General features: G+C 41.5%; 1 protein-coding gene across 2 annotated transcripts in view; it reads left to right on the forward strand.

Annotated features, from left to right (window-relative positions):
- The window catches only part of armh3 (armadillo like helical domain containing 3), a 123,417-nt gene that overhangs the window by 64,038 nt on the left and 43,773 nt on the right, over window positions 1–15,606 (forward strand). For both annotated transcript variants that reach the window (XM_048608770.1, XM_048608771.1), the window contains exons 19-20: window positions 3,264–3,324; window positions 6,256–6,344. In XM_048608770.1, the coding sequence (XP_048464727.1) occupies window positions 3,264–3,324; window positions 6,256–6,344 (150 nt within the window). The remainder of the gene's footprint in view (window positions 1–3,263; window positions 3,325–6,255; window positions 6,345–15,606) is intronic.

The raw sequence follows: 15,606 nt of genomic DNA on the forward strand, positions 1-15,606 counted from the left end.
GGGTGCTGTATTTTTGAAATGCCCTCTCATTGGATGAGATATTGGCCTGATACCCAGTCTGGCATCTTTGGATGTTTTTTTTTAAGAAAAAAAGGGCCTATGACACTTTTTCAAGAAAGAGCAGGAGAGTTCTCCCCATCTTGGCCAATATTTATCCCTCGCTCAACATTGCAAAAACAAATTATCTGGTCATTATTGCATTGCTGTTTCTAGGAACTTATTGTCAACAAATTAGCTACCACATTTTCCACATGATGACACTTCAAAATTATAAAAAGTATTTCATTAGCTGTACAGTGCTAACACACAAGTTGTGAAAAGTGCTAAATGAACACATCTTCCTTTTTTTTTCATTCATTTGTAGGATGTGGGCATTGATGACTGGCCAGCATTTATTGCCTATCCCTAGATGCCCCTAAGAAGGTGGTGTGAGCTGCCTTGAACTGCTGCAATCCTCCTGCTAGACATAGTCCAATAGGACCCTCTTCTGTATCCACCCAAGAGGGTAGAGAGGCCTTTGTTTAGACATCTTACCTGAAAGATGGCACCTCCAACAATGCAGTGCTCCCTCAGTACTGCTGTTGGGTGTGATAACCTTGGTTTTGTGCAAAGAGCTCTGGATTCAGACTTGATCTCATTATCTTCAGATTCGGATTCTTTGTCCACAGTTTAGCACTTGGAAAGTAAAATTTTTCTTTCTACTTGATTTACGGGCACTGAGACCTCTTGTACTACTGCTGTAGCTGTGATCAACTTGTACCTGGCTGCGTGCTGTCTATGGCTAATACCTGTGCAAATCATATGAGCTTCAACCTAAAGCTTATAAAAAGTCCATCTTTGAGACTGGAAGGATCTTTTCATTATCTAACTACTGATGAATATATATGAATGAATTATAGTAATTAAACCTAATTTACCAGCATGCAAAATTAAGCTGTGGCCATTTTGCTGACATTACATCGGAGCAAAGCTAATTGATAAAATGTAGACAACGTAAAGAGGAACCAGAATTATTTTGGTATTGAAGCACCTGACTAATTTGCTGGTTCTTTCACTTCCTATAAATTTAAAATGTCAATGTTTAGATTTCAGTTGTGCAGGAATCCCCTGTGGCTGTACCACTCCCTAACAGACATACCATTTTGGATGCTGTTGGGGGTGAGATTTCTCGGGAGATATTTTGTTTGTTTTGTACGATGTGGGCATTGCTGGCTAGGTCAGTAGTTATTGCTCAACCCTAGTTGTCCAGAGGGCAGTGAAGAGCCAATCACTTTGGGGCTGGAGGCACATATAGGCCAACCAGGTGAGGATAGCAGATTTCCTTCTCTGAAAGAATATTAGTGGAAGAATTGAGTTTTTACAACAATCGACAACAGTTATGTGGACATCATTGAGTCAGCTCTTTACTGAATTCAAATTTCACTATCTGCCATGATAGAATTTGAACTCCTGTCCCCAAAAATTTGGCCTGGATTCCAGAATGTTCGCCCAGTGATATTACCACCATGCCACTGCCTACTCTTGAAGAAGTGCAGCATTATGAGCGAGAATAGAAATGACAGGAGAAATAGTGTACACGGGAGGAGTTCGGATTCCTGGGATATTGGGATTGTCTCTGGGGAAGGTAGATGGTAGGACCAGTACAAGCAGGATGGGTTTCAGCTGGCAGGACTGAGACTGAAAGATGAGAAGCAAAAGTGGAAGGTAGAAAAAATGTGGGCGAGAAACAAATAGAAGTATCATGCAACATAAAGCTAAGATGACTAGCAAAGTTAAAAAGCCAAATGTAAAGGCTTCGTGTTTTAATGCACGGAATGTTCACAATAAGGTAGCTGAATTAGCAGCACAATTAGATGTAACGGGTTGTGAAATAATTGTGATCACCGAGACATGGCTGCATGAATGATCAAGGATGGGAACTAACAGTCCAAGGGTGTTCATTATTCAGGAAGGACAAATAAAAGCAGAAGAGTGGTGGCGTAACTTTATTGAGAAAGGGGGACATCGATGCAGTCATGAGGAAGGATGTTGACTCAAAAAATCATGATGTGGAACCTTTATGGGTGAAGATAAGAATCATCAAGCAGCAGAAGACGTTGTTGAGGGCTGATCCTGGTCCAGACCCGAAACGTCAGCTTTCTTGCTCCTCTGATGCTGCTTGGCCTGCTGTGTTAATCCAGCTTTACACCTTGTTATCTCCGATTCTCCAGCAATGGCAGTTCCTACTATCTCTGAAAAGAAATTAGGGACAGTGTTAGACCCAAAGGAAAAACATATGTTGGTTGATTTTTAAGGCAACTTTATGAGGACTGGGAGCATATGAGAATTCTTCAAAAGAGAACAAAAAGTTTAATCGAGGGGTAAAATAGTGTATGAGAGTAAACTTGCAGAGCACATAAAAACTAACTGTAAAAGGTTCTATAAATATGGGAAGAGAAAAAGATTAGCAAAGACAAATGTAGATCCCTTTGTAGTCAGAAACCGGGGAAATTATAATTAGGATCAAGGAAACAGCAGAAGGATTGAACACACGCTTTTGGTTCTGTCATCACAAAAAAAAGAGCTCAAATAGCCTCCCAGAAATGGAGGGAACCAAGGTGTAGTGAGGAAGAGAAATTGAAGGAATTCTGTATTAGTAAGAAAATATTGCTAGGGAAATGAATGTGTTTAAAAGCTGACTAAGCCTGATAATCTACATCCCAGAGCATTAAAGGAAGTGGCCCTGGAAATATTGGATACATCACTGGTCATCTTTGAAAATTATGTGGACTCTGGAGCAGTTCTCTCAGATTGCCAAATGTAACCCCAAAATTTAAAAAATAAGATTTAAAAAAAACAGAATTGCAGGCCAGTTGGCCTAAAATCAATATGGGGAGAGTGCTAACGTCTGCTCTAAAATATGTAATAACAGAACACTTAGAAAGTATAAACAGGATTGGACAAAGTCACCATAGGTTTATGAAAGGCAAATCATACTGACTAAGTCTACTGGAGGTTTTTGAGGATGCAACTAATAGACAAAGGAGAACCGGTGGATGTGGTGTATTTGGATTTTCAGAACGGTTTTGAGATGGTCTCACAAGAGTTTAGTTGGCAAAGTTAAAGCAATTCAGATGGGGGAGTGGGGTTACTATCTTGGCATGGGGGGGATTGCTCTTTGAAAGTAACAGAATGGTCTTCATCTGAATTGTAGTTTTCTGTGTTCTATGAATATATCAGTTACAGCTACAATGCACTCCACATCTTAATTTGCTGTTTTCCAGATCTAATGGTGGAGTTTATGGTCACTCACATGATGAAGGAGTTCCCCATGGACCTTTACATGTAAGTTCAACGTAATTTCTAATTGCACCCGCTGCCCACTCCCCAATATTCGGCCCTCCAGCTGGGATCACTCCCCATATCCAAGCTTTCTGCCAGACTGTTGGTAGCATTAGAACAGAACATCATTTGAAACCAACCTGAGGCTCCCAGGAGATCCAAAATGTAGAAGATGTATTTGATGAATTTTCCTTTTTTTAAGTATAGATCCTGAAATTAACTGTAATGCCAAGGACTGCTATCTTTGGTGCAATCGGATAATCTGGTTCCCCAGCCTGGCTCAGTACAAGATTGTATCGAGCATTTGGGAATCAGTGGGCATGTGTTGTGAGGATGCTAATGATGATATCAGATTTGTGACATTTTTTAGATCCCTTGAAGCAAAATAATTATAGCCTGAATAGTTCACATGTGAACATCATTAAACATAGAATGACTCTTTAATACACTTATTGACACCATGATAGTTCTGCAGCAATTGATCTACTCTGGAACTACTTCTTCATTGCAAATAGACCAGTCAGGTGCCAGATATGATCCTCTTGCTGAACCAGTACCTTCAACTCTTCTTGTCATCCTATTTTCCTTCATAGTATCCTGGAGCTTAACTTGTTCATGAGACCTGCCTTCTGCTCCCTTCGTCAATTCCCACTAAATTGCTGAAACCCAGTCTCTTCCTAAACCCCATGTCTTGCATTGTAAGCAGTATCCTTTCAGATATTTTTCCCTTCTTTACCCTCATCATCTTTCCACCTCAGAGAAAACACCTTCAACCCCTCTGCCCCTGCAAACCATCATCCTATTGCCAACCTTTTTCTGGTTTTTAAAGTCATTGCAATATGTGTTCATTTTTTCTGCAGCTGGATGTGAATCTATCAGGTCAGATTCCTTCCTTTGTCACAACAGCTAATCAAGAGCAATAAAAGATAACTGCTTACTGGGGCTGTGGTGAAGTGCCCTTGATCGTTCTGCTGTCAACCATACAGTCCTCCTCCCACACCTCTCCTACATTGTCCAGCTCTTATAGAGCTCCACAATGAGCCATCTAAACATGGATAGAATATTCTCAGCACTAGCATCTGTTTTTGCCCTCGCAGTTACCTCCCCCATGCTCTCTTGGCTCCATGCTTCAATTTTATTTATGTCCTTTTCCTTGGTGTCATTATCGCAGCTTCTTCATTTGTGTTGTTGACATGTGGCTTTCACTAAAGCAAAATACTGCAGATGTTGGGAACCTGGGAACATTCCCAACATTCTGGAAATAATCAGCAGGTCTGCGAGTCTCTTTAACAGTCAAGAACTGATTAAATATTTCAGGTCGATGACCTTGCTGATACTACCAGATCTCCAAGTATTTCTAGCACTTTCTGATATTTTTATTTAGCTTTCTCAACCCTTGCACTTTTTGGTCTGTTTGTCTGACTGTAGGGTCCCAGCTGATGGTAATACTGGCCAAGTCAGATTTGGTTGGATGGGCCATAAGTTTTGATTTTGCTACAGGTTGGGAATCCTTTGTGTGAAAATTTCGGGACCAACTGTTCTGTGGATAAAGGATACTTTCAGTTTCAGTATAGGTCTGAGTAGGTATAGTATAGATTGGGTCATTTGCGGAAGAAAAATTTGCCTGGCCTGTGTTGACGCAGACAGGCCTGTAAACAAGCTGAGTTTGAAAGAAAGCTTTGTTTTTTGGAATGTTTGAGCCAAGCAAAGTTTACTTTCCAAAGGGCCTGAACCCATCATGTCTACAAGTCCATTTGGATCCACTTTTGAAAAGACCTTTGCTTTCTAGGTCTTTTCGACTTTCTGACATGAGGTTAAAGAATACCTGATCTATTTTGTTTATTATGGTGTTCTGTCATTGGCCAATCTTAGGAATAGGGACAGCACGGTGGCCCAGTGATTAGCACTGCTTTCTCACAGCGCAAGGGACCTGGGTTTGATTCCACCCTTGGATGACTGTCTGTCTGTGTGGAGTTTGCATGTCTCCTCATATCTGCATGGGTTTCCTTTGGGTGCTCTGGTCTCCTCCCACAGACCAAGGATGTGCAGGTTAGGTGAATTGGTCATGCTAAATTGCCCATAGTGTCCAGGGATGTGCAGGCAAGGTGGATTAGCTGTGGGAAATGCAGGGATAAGGGAAAGGGTGGGGAAATGGGTCTGGGTGGAATGCTCTTTGGAGGGTCGGTGTAGACTTAATGGGCCAAATGTCCCACTTTCAAACTGTAGGGATTCATGTCCTCCATTTTCTGTTCAGCCTTGACATGAGTAATGAAGCCTGTGTCTTGTCCAGGACCTATTTCCAATTCAGTAACATTGCTTGGCTCTTCCCTGCCTAATTTCACCTTCCACTGAAGCCCTCAGTCATGCGTCTTCAGCTCCAAGCGTGACTTCCATTGTTGTATTGGCTGGCGTCCCATTGTTTATCCATTGTAAACTATGGCCCATCCAAAACTCTGTACCTTAACGCAAATATGTCTCATTCACCCATCACCTCTGTATTTGCTGATTCACATTGGCTTCTCATTTCCCAATCACTGATTTTAAATTTTCAGCCATGTGTTTAAATCCCTTCAGGGGCTTTGTCCTTGCCTGTTCCTTCCAAACCTAAACTCACATCTATCCAGCCTCCTCTGAGCTCTCCATACTTTCAGTTCTTTTTACACTGTTTTTTCCCACATCCTTCGTTTCATTCATTGGCAGTTGTGCTTTAATGCATCCACAGCCTACTGTCTAGAATTTGATTCTCAGACTACTCTGCTGCTCTCTCCTTCAATATTCTTCTTAAAGCATTCTTTTTTTTTTTTAACCAAATGGTGGTCATCTCTCCAAATCGTTCGTTCTTTTCTTCACTGTCCATTCAAACCAATTAAGCTCGATTAAATGCAAGTTGTTTTTCTTTTTGGTGTAATACTTCCTTGATTTTCTGTTTTGCAGGCGATGTGTTCAGATAGTTCACAAACTCATCTGTTATCAGAAGAAGTGTAGAGTACGGTTACATTACACCTGGCGTGAACTCTGGTCAGGTGAGTGCTTGTTTTACCTGGTCAAGCAGCATTACAGTATACCCCAGGGCTATGATTAACCAGAATTAATTAAAGGATGCATGTTAGGAAATGGTACAGAAAATGGCTAAACATCTACCTGTAAGAATTCCACATTTTAATATCTGCCAATCTGTTGTCTTGTTCTCTCATGGAATGACCGTTGAGTGGGTGAGGGAAGCATAGATGAGTGTAAATTGAATTGGGAGGGATAAGGCTGAGTGTGAGTGTAGAGTGGTTGAAAATGCAGGAGTGATGGCTAAAGGTAAGGACAAGATGGTGAATGGTATCTTATTTACGCAGTTGACTAAAACAGTTTGAGCTTTATCGCTTTGTGGCTCTGTTTATGGTTATCTTATTCATGTCAGGAAGTTTTGTCAACTGTTCGGTGATGGGGGAGGTGAAGGCCTAGTGGTGTTATTACTAGTCTATTAATCTAGAAACTCAACTAGTGCTCTGGGGACCCGGGTTTGAATCTCTCCATGGCAGATGGTGGAATTCGAATTCATTAAAAAGAAATCTTGAACTAAAAGTCTAGTGATGACCATGAATCCATTTTCGATTGTTGGAAAAACCCATCTGGTTCATTATTGTCCTTTCGGGAAGGAAACTACCATCCTCAGCTAGTCTGGCCTACATGTGACTCCAGATCCACAGCAATGTGGTTGACTCTTAAACTGCCCTGTGGGCAATTAGAGATGGACAATAAATGCTGGCCAGCCAGCGATGCCCATGTCCCATGGGGGATTTAAAAAAAAAAAAAAGGTCAGGAGAAGGGAAAGGATGACCGATCAGGAGACCTGAAGAAAAAGTTGGAAAGAAAAAGAGTCAAGATAGAAATTGGGGATGCATCTTCCATGTATGTCTTATTGAGAAATTGTAGTCTGTGTAGATTACTGCCTGTTTTCTTCTAATCCTCACCATGACCCTAGTAGTTCCCTGCCTCCTCCTTGACCTAGTGGGCAGCAGTCTCACCTGTGAATCGAAAGGTCGCAGGTTCAAATTTTACTCTCGTGATTTATGTGCAAAATCTAGGCTGAAACTCCCCATTCAATACAGAAAGGCATGTTCTCCATGAGTGAATCTATAAAATCATCCCCATTTTCCTTTCAACTATTGGGTTGTCATAACTGAGCCCAGTCCTGTTCTTTTTGGTGACTTTATTCACTGAATGGAAGTAGGGTCAGGGAGTTTGACTTTACGCATGGGAGACTGAGAATGATTTTTGTTGCTGTGCCTTGGTAGCAACTCAGACTACTGTACAATTGTTTAAACACCAGAGATTAAACTCTGAAACTGATTAGCCTCTGGATCAGAGTGCTGACTGTTCCCTTATTTATAGCCTGAGTTCTCTCTGAACGTCACAATTGAGAAAAATACTTCACGTTGAGAAGTGCCTTTGTTGCAAATATAAATTATCAGAATACCAGCTTCATCCATCATCTTTAATGTTTACCGGACTGCAGTGTTGTCAACGTTTTTCTTTATGATTGGAGAGTCCTCTGAATGTAGAACTACTTGCCAATAATGAGCTTACAGATGAACATTGGGGGCACTGAATATGATCCAGATCTGTGACAAAGACTTGAAGGGGAAAGTTCACACTCCCATTCCCACTCAGTCGCACAGATGAACTTTATCCATTACATTGAGTCCACAGCATAGAAATATGCTGTTTGGTTCATGTCATTGGTTATGCTGTGCACGAGACTTCTCCTGCCCTACTTCACCTCCTCTTGTTACTATATGCTTCTAGTTGTTTCTCATTAAATATGTTTGTCCTGTTTACCCCAACTACAGCATCAGTAGCAGCTCTATATAATGCTATACTTGAACCAACTGTTGCACCTGTACAAACTTGACAGTTCAATCACTATTCAGTTGTGAAGCCAGCTGAATCACATGGTAAAATTGCTGCATGATTTGAGGCACCAGCCGTGAGACTCTGTGACTCATCAGGGGTGTGGGAAAACACTACTGTGTATCTGAGGCAGTTGAGATGAGCCCATGAGTATTAAGGCTAATTTACAATCACTGCTGCTAGCATTGAACTGGCTTGATGAAAGCATTCTGGAGACAAACATTGTGGGTTACAAGTGAGTGCGTTTTTGTTTCATGCATATGGCAGGATTGTCCATGCGTCTGAATCAGAATGCCTCAAGCTATTGAGGCATTCCATCCTCCTGTCACCCATCACAAAGAACATAAAGAAAGTTTTTGAAGAGATTTAGTAGTTTGAGGGGTTTTGATAAAGCAAGTAAAGGTAAGCTGTTTTCAATGGCATCAGGCAATCGGCATCCAGATGATTGACAGGAGAACCAAGAGAAATTGGGAGAATTCACTTTGAATTGTTACAGTCTGGAGTGAGCCTCAAGTTGTGGTGGAAGATTCAGTAATAAGTTTCAAAAGACAATTGGATAAACACTTGAATTGAAAACATTTATGAGGCTTATGGGAACGTACAAAGGAGTGGCACAATGAGATAACTATTTCAGAGATGGTGGGCCTCTCCTTCCTGTGCTTAGCGAATTCAAAACTTGGGTAATGAATTTTAAAAACTGGTGCAAGGCTACATGTTTTCTATTTTTAAAAATAATAATGAGGCTGTAAATCATTTCATGCAAGCTGTAAATCGGGAGCCATTCAGCCCCTTGAGCCTGCTGTACCGTTTCAAGTCTTTGAAGGTTTCTTCAGGTGCTCAGGAATTGCTTGCATTGAAGAGTTATAAATGGGTAATTTAAGTCGGCAGCATGTAATGAGAGGAGTGCCATAGGGATCAATGCTGGTTCCTTGACAATTTACAACTATATCTTTGATGAAGGTGTTGTAAGTATGATTGCTAAATTTGTTGAGGATGCAAAAAAGTAAGAACTGAAGTTATGAAGAGGACTGAAGTCTGAAAAGGCAGATAGGTTAATTGAGTGGGCAAAAAGTTTGGGAGATGAAGTATAATGGGAAAGTGTAAATTTGGTTACTTTCTCAGGAGGATGAAAAGGCAGAATGGGGAGAGATTGCAGAACACTTCAGTGCAAAGAGATTTGGGTGTCCTGGTACCAGAATTAGAAAATATTAGCATGTAGGTACAGCGAGTGATTGGAAAGCTAGGTATAATGTTGTTCTTTATTGCAAGGCAAATACAAATTGGATGGGTCACACCTGGGCAGGACTAGAACTGATGTCCCAGGGGAGTGTTTGCTAGAGCGGTTGGGGAGGGTTTAAAATAATATGCCAGGGGGATGGGAACCGATATAAGGAGTTAGAGAAGGAGGGAGCAAGGACAGAAACAAAAGGTAGTAAAGGGAATAATATAAGTGATAGCCGGAGAAACCAAGGACAGAATTCAAACAGGGCTATTAAGAAAAACAAGAGTGAGACAAACAGTTTTAAAAAGACAAGCTTAAAGGCTTTGTGCCTTAATACATGGAGCATTTGCAATAAAGTCAATGAACTAATCGTGCAGATAGATGTAAATGGTACGATATAATTAGGATTATGGAGCCATGGCTGCAGGGTGACCAGGTATGGGAACTGAATGTCTCTGGGTATTCAGTGTTTAGGAAGGACAGGCATAAAGAAAAAGGTGGTGGAGTGGCATTGCTGGTCAATAATGAGAAAGAATGTTAGCACTGACAATGTGGAATCTATGGTTAGAGTTGAGAAATACCAATGGGCAAAAAACATTAGTGGGTGTCATAGACCCCCAAACTGCAGTAGTGATGTTGGGAATGGCATTAAACGGGAAATTAGAGATGCATGGGATAAGGGACTATCGGTGATCATGGGTGATTTTAATCTGCACATAGATTGGGCAAATCAAATTAGCCACAATGCTGTAGAGGAGGAATCCCTGGTGTGTATCCAGGATGGATTTCTTGACTAATATGTGGAGGAACCAACCAGAGAGCAGGCCATCTTAGCCTGGGTACTGTGTAATGAGAAGGGAATCATTGCCAGTCTAGCTGTGCGAGACCCCTTGGGGATGAGTGACCATAACATGATAAAATTTTTTAATCAAGTTGGAGAGTGAGATAGTTGATTCAGTGACTAGTGTGCTGAATCTTAATAAAATAAACTATGAAGATATGAGGTATGAGCTTCTCTTGATGAATTGGGGAGAGTTACTTAAAGGGATGAGAGTGGATAGGCAATGGCAAACATTCAAGGAACGCATAGGGGAACTGCAACAACTGTTTATTCCTGCCTGGCACAAAAGCAAAATGGATAAGAGGGCCAATCCATGGCTTACAAAGGAAATTAGAGATAATATCTGATCCAAGGAAGAAGCATACAGATTGGCCAAGAAAAATAATATGTCTGAGGATTGGGAGCAGTTTAGAATTCAGCAAAGAAGGACCAAGGGATTAAGAAGGGGAAAATACAGTATGAAAGTAAGCTTGCAGGGAACTTAAAGACTGAAACTGAGGGTTTCTCTAGGTAAGTGAACAGAAAGAGTTTGGTGAAGACAAATGTAGGTCCCCTGCAGACCGAAAAAGGGGAGAAAGAAATGGCTGAGCAACTGAATATATACTTTGGTTCTGTCTTCACAGAAGAGGACAGGAATCAAATACCAGAAATGTTGGAGAATGCAAGATTTAGTGAGAGGGAAGAATTGAGGGAGATCAATATTAGTAGAGAAATGATGCTGGGAAAATTGATGAGATTAAAGGTGGATAAATCCCCAGGACCAGATAATCTACATCCCACAGTAGTTAAAGAAGTGGCTCTAGAAATAGTGGATACATTGGTGGTCGTCTTTCAGGATTCTGTAGTCTCTGGAACAGTCCTTGCAGATTGGAGGGTAGCTAATGTCACTCCAATATTCAAAAAGGGAGGTAGAGAGAAAACGGCGAATTGTAGACCAGTAAAGCCTAACATCAGTAGTGGGGAAAATTCTCGAATCCATTATCAAGGATTTTACAGCGGAGCATTTAGAAAGCAGTGGCAGGATCAGGCAGAGTCAGCATAAATTTATGAAGGGGAAATCATGCTTGATAAATCTGTTGGAATTCTATGAAGATATAACTGGTAGAGTTGACAAAGGGGAGCCAGTCGATGTGGTATATTTGGACATTCAGACAGCCTGTGACAAAGTTCTGCAGAAGAGATTATCATGCAAGATCAAAGCACATGGGATTGGGTGAAGTGAATTGAGATGGATAGAAAACTCGTTGTCAGAGAGGAAACAAAGAGTTGGAATTAATGGGTTCTTTTTCAAATTGGCAGGTAGTAAGTAGTGGGGTGCCACAGGGATCAGTGCTGGGACTCCAGCTATTCACAATATATATTAATGATTTGGATGAAGGAATAAAATGTACATCTCAAAGTTTGTAAATGATACCCAGTTGGGTGGGAGGGTGAACTGTGAGGAGGATGCAGAGATCCTCCAGCATGATCTGGACAGGTTGGGTGAGTGGGCAAGTCAGTGGCAGATGCAGTATAATTTGGATAAATGTGAGGTTATTCACTTTGGAAGCAAAAACAAGAAGGCAGATTTACTACCTGAATGGCTATAAATTGGGAGAGGGGAGTGTGCAGCAGGACCTGGGTGTCCGAAACGTTAGCTTTCCTGATCCTCTGCTGCTTGGCCTGCTGTGTTCATCCAGCTCTACACCTTGTTATCTCAGATTCTCCAGCATCTGCAGTTCCTACTATCTCTTAGGCAAATGGTATATTGGCCTTCATTGTGAGAGGTTTCGAGTACAGGAGTAGGGATATGTTGTTGCAGTTATACAGGGGCATGGTGAGGCCACACCTAGAATATTGAGTGCACTTTGTCTCCTTTTCTGAGGAAGGAAGCTCTTGCTCTAGAGAGTACATCGAAGGTTTACTGGGCTGATTCCAGGAATGGCGAGACTGACATATGAGGAGAGATTGACTAGGTTAGGACTGTTTTCGCTGGAGTGTAGGTGAATGAGGGGGGGATTTCATAGAGACTTATAAAGTTCTAACAGGACTAGACAGGGTAGATGCAGGAAGGATGTTCCTTATGGTGGGTGTGACCAGAACCAGGGGTCACAGTCTGAGGATTCAGGGTCGACCATTTAGGATGGAGAGGAGGTGAACATTTCTTCTCCCAAAGAGTGGTGAGCTTGTGGAATTCAGTACAACAGGAAGTAGTTGATGCCAAAACATTGAATGTATTCAAGAGGCGACTAGATATAGCACTTGGGGCGAATGGGATCAAAGATAATGGGGAGAAAGCAGGATTGAGTTGGATGATCAGCCATGATCGTAGTGAATGGTGGAGCAGGCTCAAAGGGCCAAATGGCCTCCTTCTGCTCCTATCTTTAATGTATCTATGTAAGGCAGGAATATTGAATGAAATATAAACACCTTCAGACTCCCGAGACAGACTTGTTCTAATTTTGCATCTGTTCCTGCACTAGAGGACATTGTTTTATCCCTGTCTGCCTTGTTGTATCTTGTAATCACCTGAAACATTTTTATAAGCATGGGAAGTGGAATAATGTGGTGATTTTGCAGTTAGGGAACAACTGTTTTAGCAGTTGAGACAAAAGCTCCAATTGTAGAAGAAATACTGCTGAAGCGCTTTTTTTTGTTGGAGGGTCAGTACTGAAGGAGTGCTTCTCTGTCAGGGGTCAGTGTTGAGGGAGCATTCTACAGTCAGAGGGTCAGTACTGAGGGAGAGCTGCACTGGTGGACAGGCTCCACGTTTCAAACTTTATGTTAAGCCGAGATCTCTACATCTAATGTAAGAATTGAAGGGTAGTTATCCCTGGTGTCCAGGTAAACATTTATTCTTTGATTCAGGTCTAAAAGTAACTGATCATCTGCTCATTTTATTTTTGCTGTATTCATGTGAGCTTGTTGCTAGTAAACTGACAGCTGCCATTCCTAGTTGGCAACATTGATTGTATTTCAAAAAGTTCTCCATTAGCTGTAAAGTGCGATGGATCATGTTGGGATCATGAAAGCTGCTGTAGAAATGCAAGTTTATTCTGTCTTCCTTCCATCGTCATTTGGAGGGCCTTCAACTGCCCATTCTCTGAAAGTTATATCAAGATACAACCCCTCAAATGTATTACTTCTTTGTATTTTGTTTTTGAAATCTCCCTGACTTTTTTTATGATCTTTGTTATTTCTTCTTTCTCTTTTTATTTTTACTTTTTTCTTCTGCTTATGCATTCCTTTATTACTTCTATTGCTGCTCTATCCTTCCTTTCTCTGCTTGCAGTTTGATTGAACTCTCCTCCTGACTTCTATCCTGCAGTTTCTTCTGCTGCCTGGCTCCCATCAAGCTGCCTTGCAGCCAAATCAGATCAGCAACATAGCGCATGCAGCGAAGCTCAGTCACTACAGCTATGTAACATCTGTTACCACCATCTGCCATTGTCTCTTTTTGCTCCCTCTTGTTGGAAATTATTTAGAATCAGCAAAATAAATACCTGACCATCTGAGGTTAATTTTCAAATCATTTCTTCAAACAAATCTTGCCGGAAAATTAAATACTGCAGGTGCTGGAAGTCTGAAATAAAATCAGAAAATGCTGGCAATTCTACAAGTAGTGTTGGTGGAAAGAGAAGCAGACAGTGTTTCAGGTTGATGATCTTTTGTCTGAACTGGAGTTTCATGTACAATCTGAAGAATCCTACTTCTGGGAGTTCATAATCCTGCCTTGTTAGTTGAAGTACAAATCCAGTATGGGCACTCTTCTGGCCCAGTGGTGGAATTTGTGCATGCTACCAAAAACATTCCTGCTTCAAACCTGGAAATAGAGACATCAGTCCATGAGGAGGCCATTCAGCTCCCAAGCATATTCCAATGAGAGAACAAGGGAGGTGATGGCCTTGTGGTATTATCACTGGACTGTTAATCCAGAGACCTAGGTAATGCTCTTGTGACATGGGCTTGAATCCTGCCATGGCAGATGGTGGAATTTGAATTCAATGAATATCTGAAATTAAGAATCTAATGGTGACCATTATACTATGGATAATTGTCAGAAAAACCAGTCTGACTCACTAATGTCCTTTAGGGAAGGAAGCTGCCATCCTTACCTGGTCTGACCTACATGTGACTCTGGACCCAACCCCTCTAGGATGGGCAATAAATGCTGACCTAGCCAGCGATGCCGTCATCCCCAAATGAATATCAAAAAACCATTGTAGTAATGTCATTGTAACTGAACTCCTTTTACTCTCCTCCTTGTTGCATTTACTCAGCAAAAGTACAAAGACGTCAGTCTTAAAATGGCAACTGACCCCACCAGCTGCAGCCTTTTCATGCATGCAAGAGTTTCAGGTTTCCAGCAAAGCTTTGTACAAAGATTTTTTTTTTCTTGATGCAGAGTGTAGCCTCAGCGGCTTAGTTTTACAACAGATATTCAGCACTGAAAATGGGCCATTTGGCCCAACGAGTCCATGCTACCACCCTTCCTCATCCAACTAAACTGGCATATCCTATTGATTTACTACATGTGCTTGTCTAGCTTTCTTTTAAATCCATCAATTATCTTCATTTCAACCACTCCGTATGGTGGTGAGTTCTACATTCTGCGTAAAAAAGAGTTGTTTTTGTCTGAATTCCCTAGCTGGTGGTTATCTTGTATCTTCTAGTTTTTCTCAGAAGTGGAAACACTTTCTATATCCATTCAAGAAATTCCCCTCATAATTAATATCAGCATACAAATCAGGACCAGGAATCGGACCATTCAGCCCCTTGAACCTCCCGTGCTACTTGAAAGGATCATTGCTGTTCTGACTGTGGTCTCAACTCTACTTTCCTGTCAGCCATTGACACAAGGGACAATCAAGAGTTTAACTCTGCTTTCACAATATTCAGTGATCCTGCTTCTCTTCCTTTCCGGGGAAGGGAATGCCACAGATTAATGACCTGCTTTGAGAAAAATAAATTCTCCTCACCTGCAGTAGAAACTGTGCCAACTATTTCTAGATCCTCCCGTAAAGGGAGGTATGTTTTCAGCATCCACCCAGTGGAGTCCCCTCAGGATTTTACATGTTTCAAGAAGGTCACCTGTCATTCTTCTAAACTCCAATGGATGCAGGCCTAACCTTTTCCTTGCAAAATAACCCTGAGTGAACTTGTTGAAAAATATAAGATCCTGAGGAGATTCATATATCCAATCAGAGATAGTAGGAACTGCAGATGCTGGAGAATCCGAGACAACAAGGTGCAGGGCTGGATGAACACAGCAGGCCAAGCAGCATCATAGGAGCAGAGAGGCTGACGTTTCGGGCCTAGACCCTTCATCAGATGAAGGGTC

Source organism: Rhincodon typus, chromosome 20 (assembly GCF_021869965.1).
Source record: "Rhincodon typus isolate 14 chromosome 20, sRhiTyp1.1, whole genome shotgun sequence".
NCBI lineage: Eukaryota > Metazoa > Chordata > Chondrichthyes > Orectolobiformes > Rhincodontidae > Rhincodon > Rhincodon typus.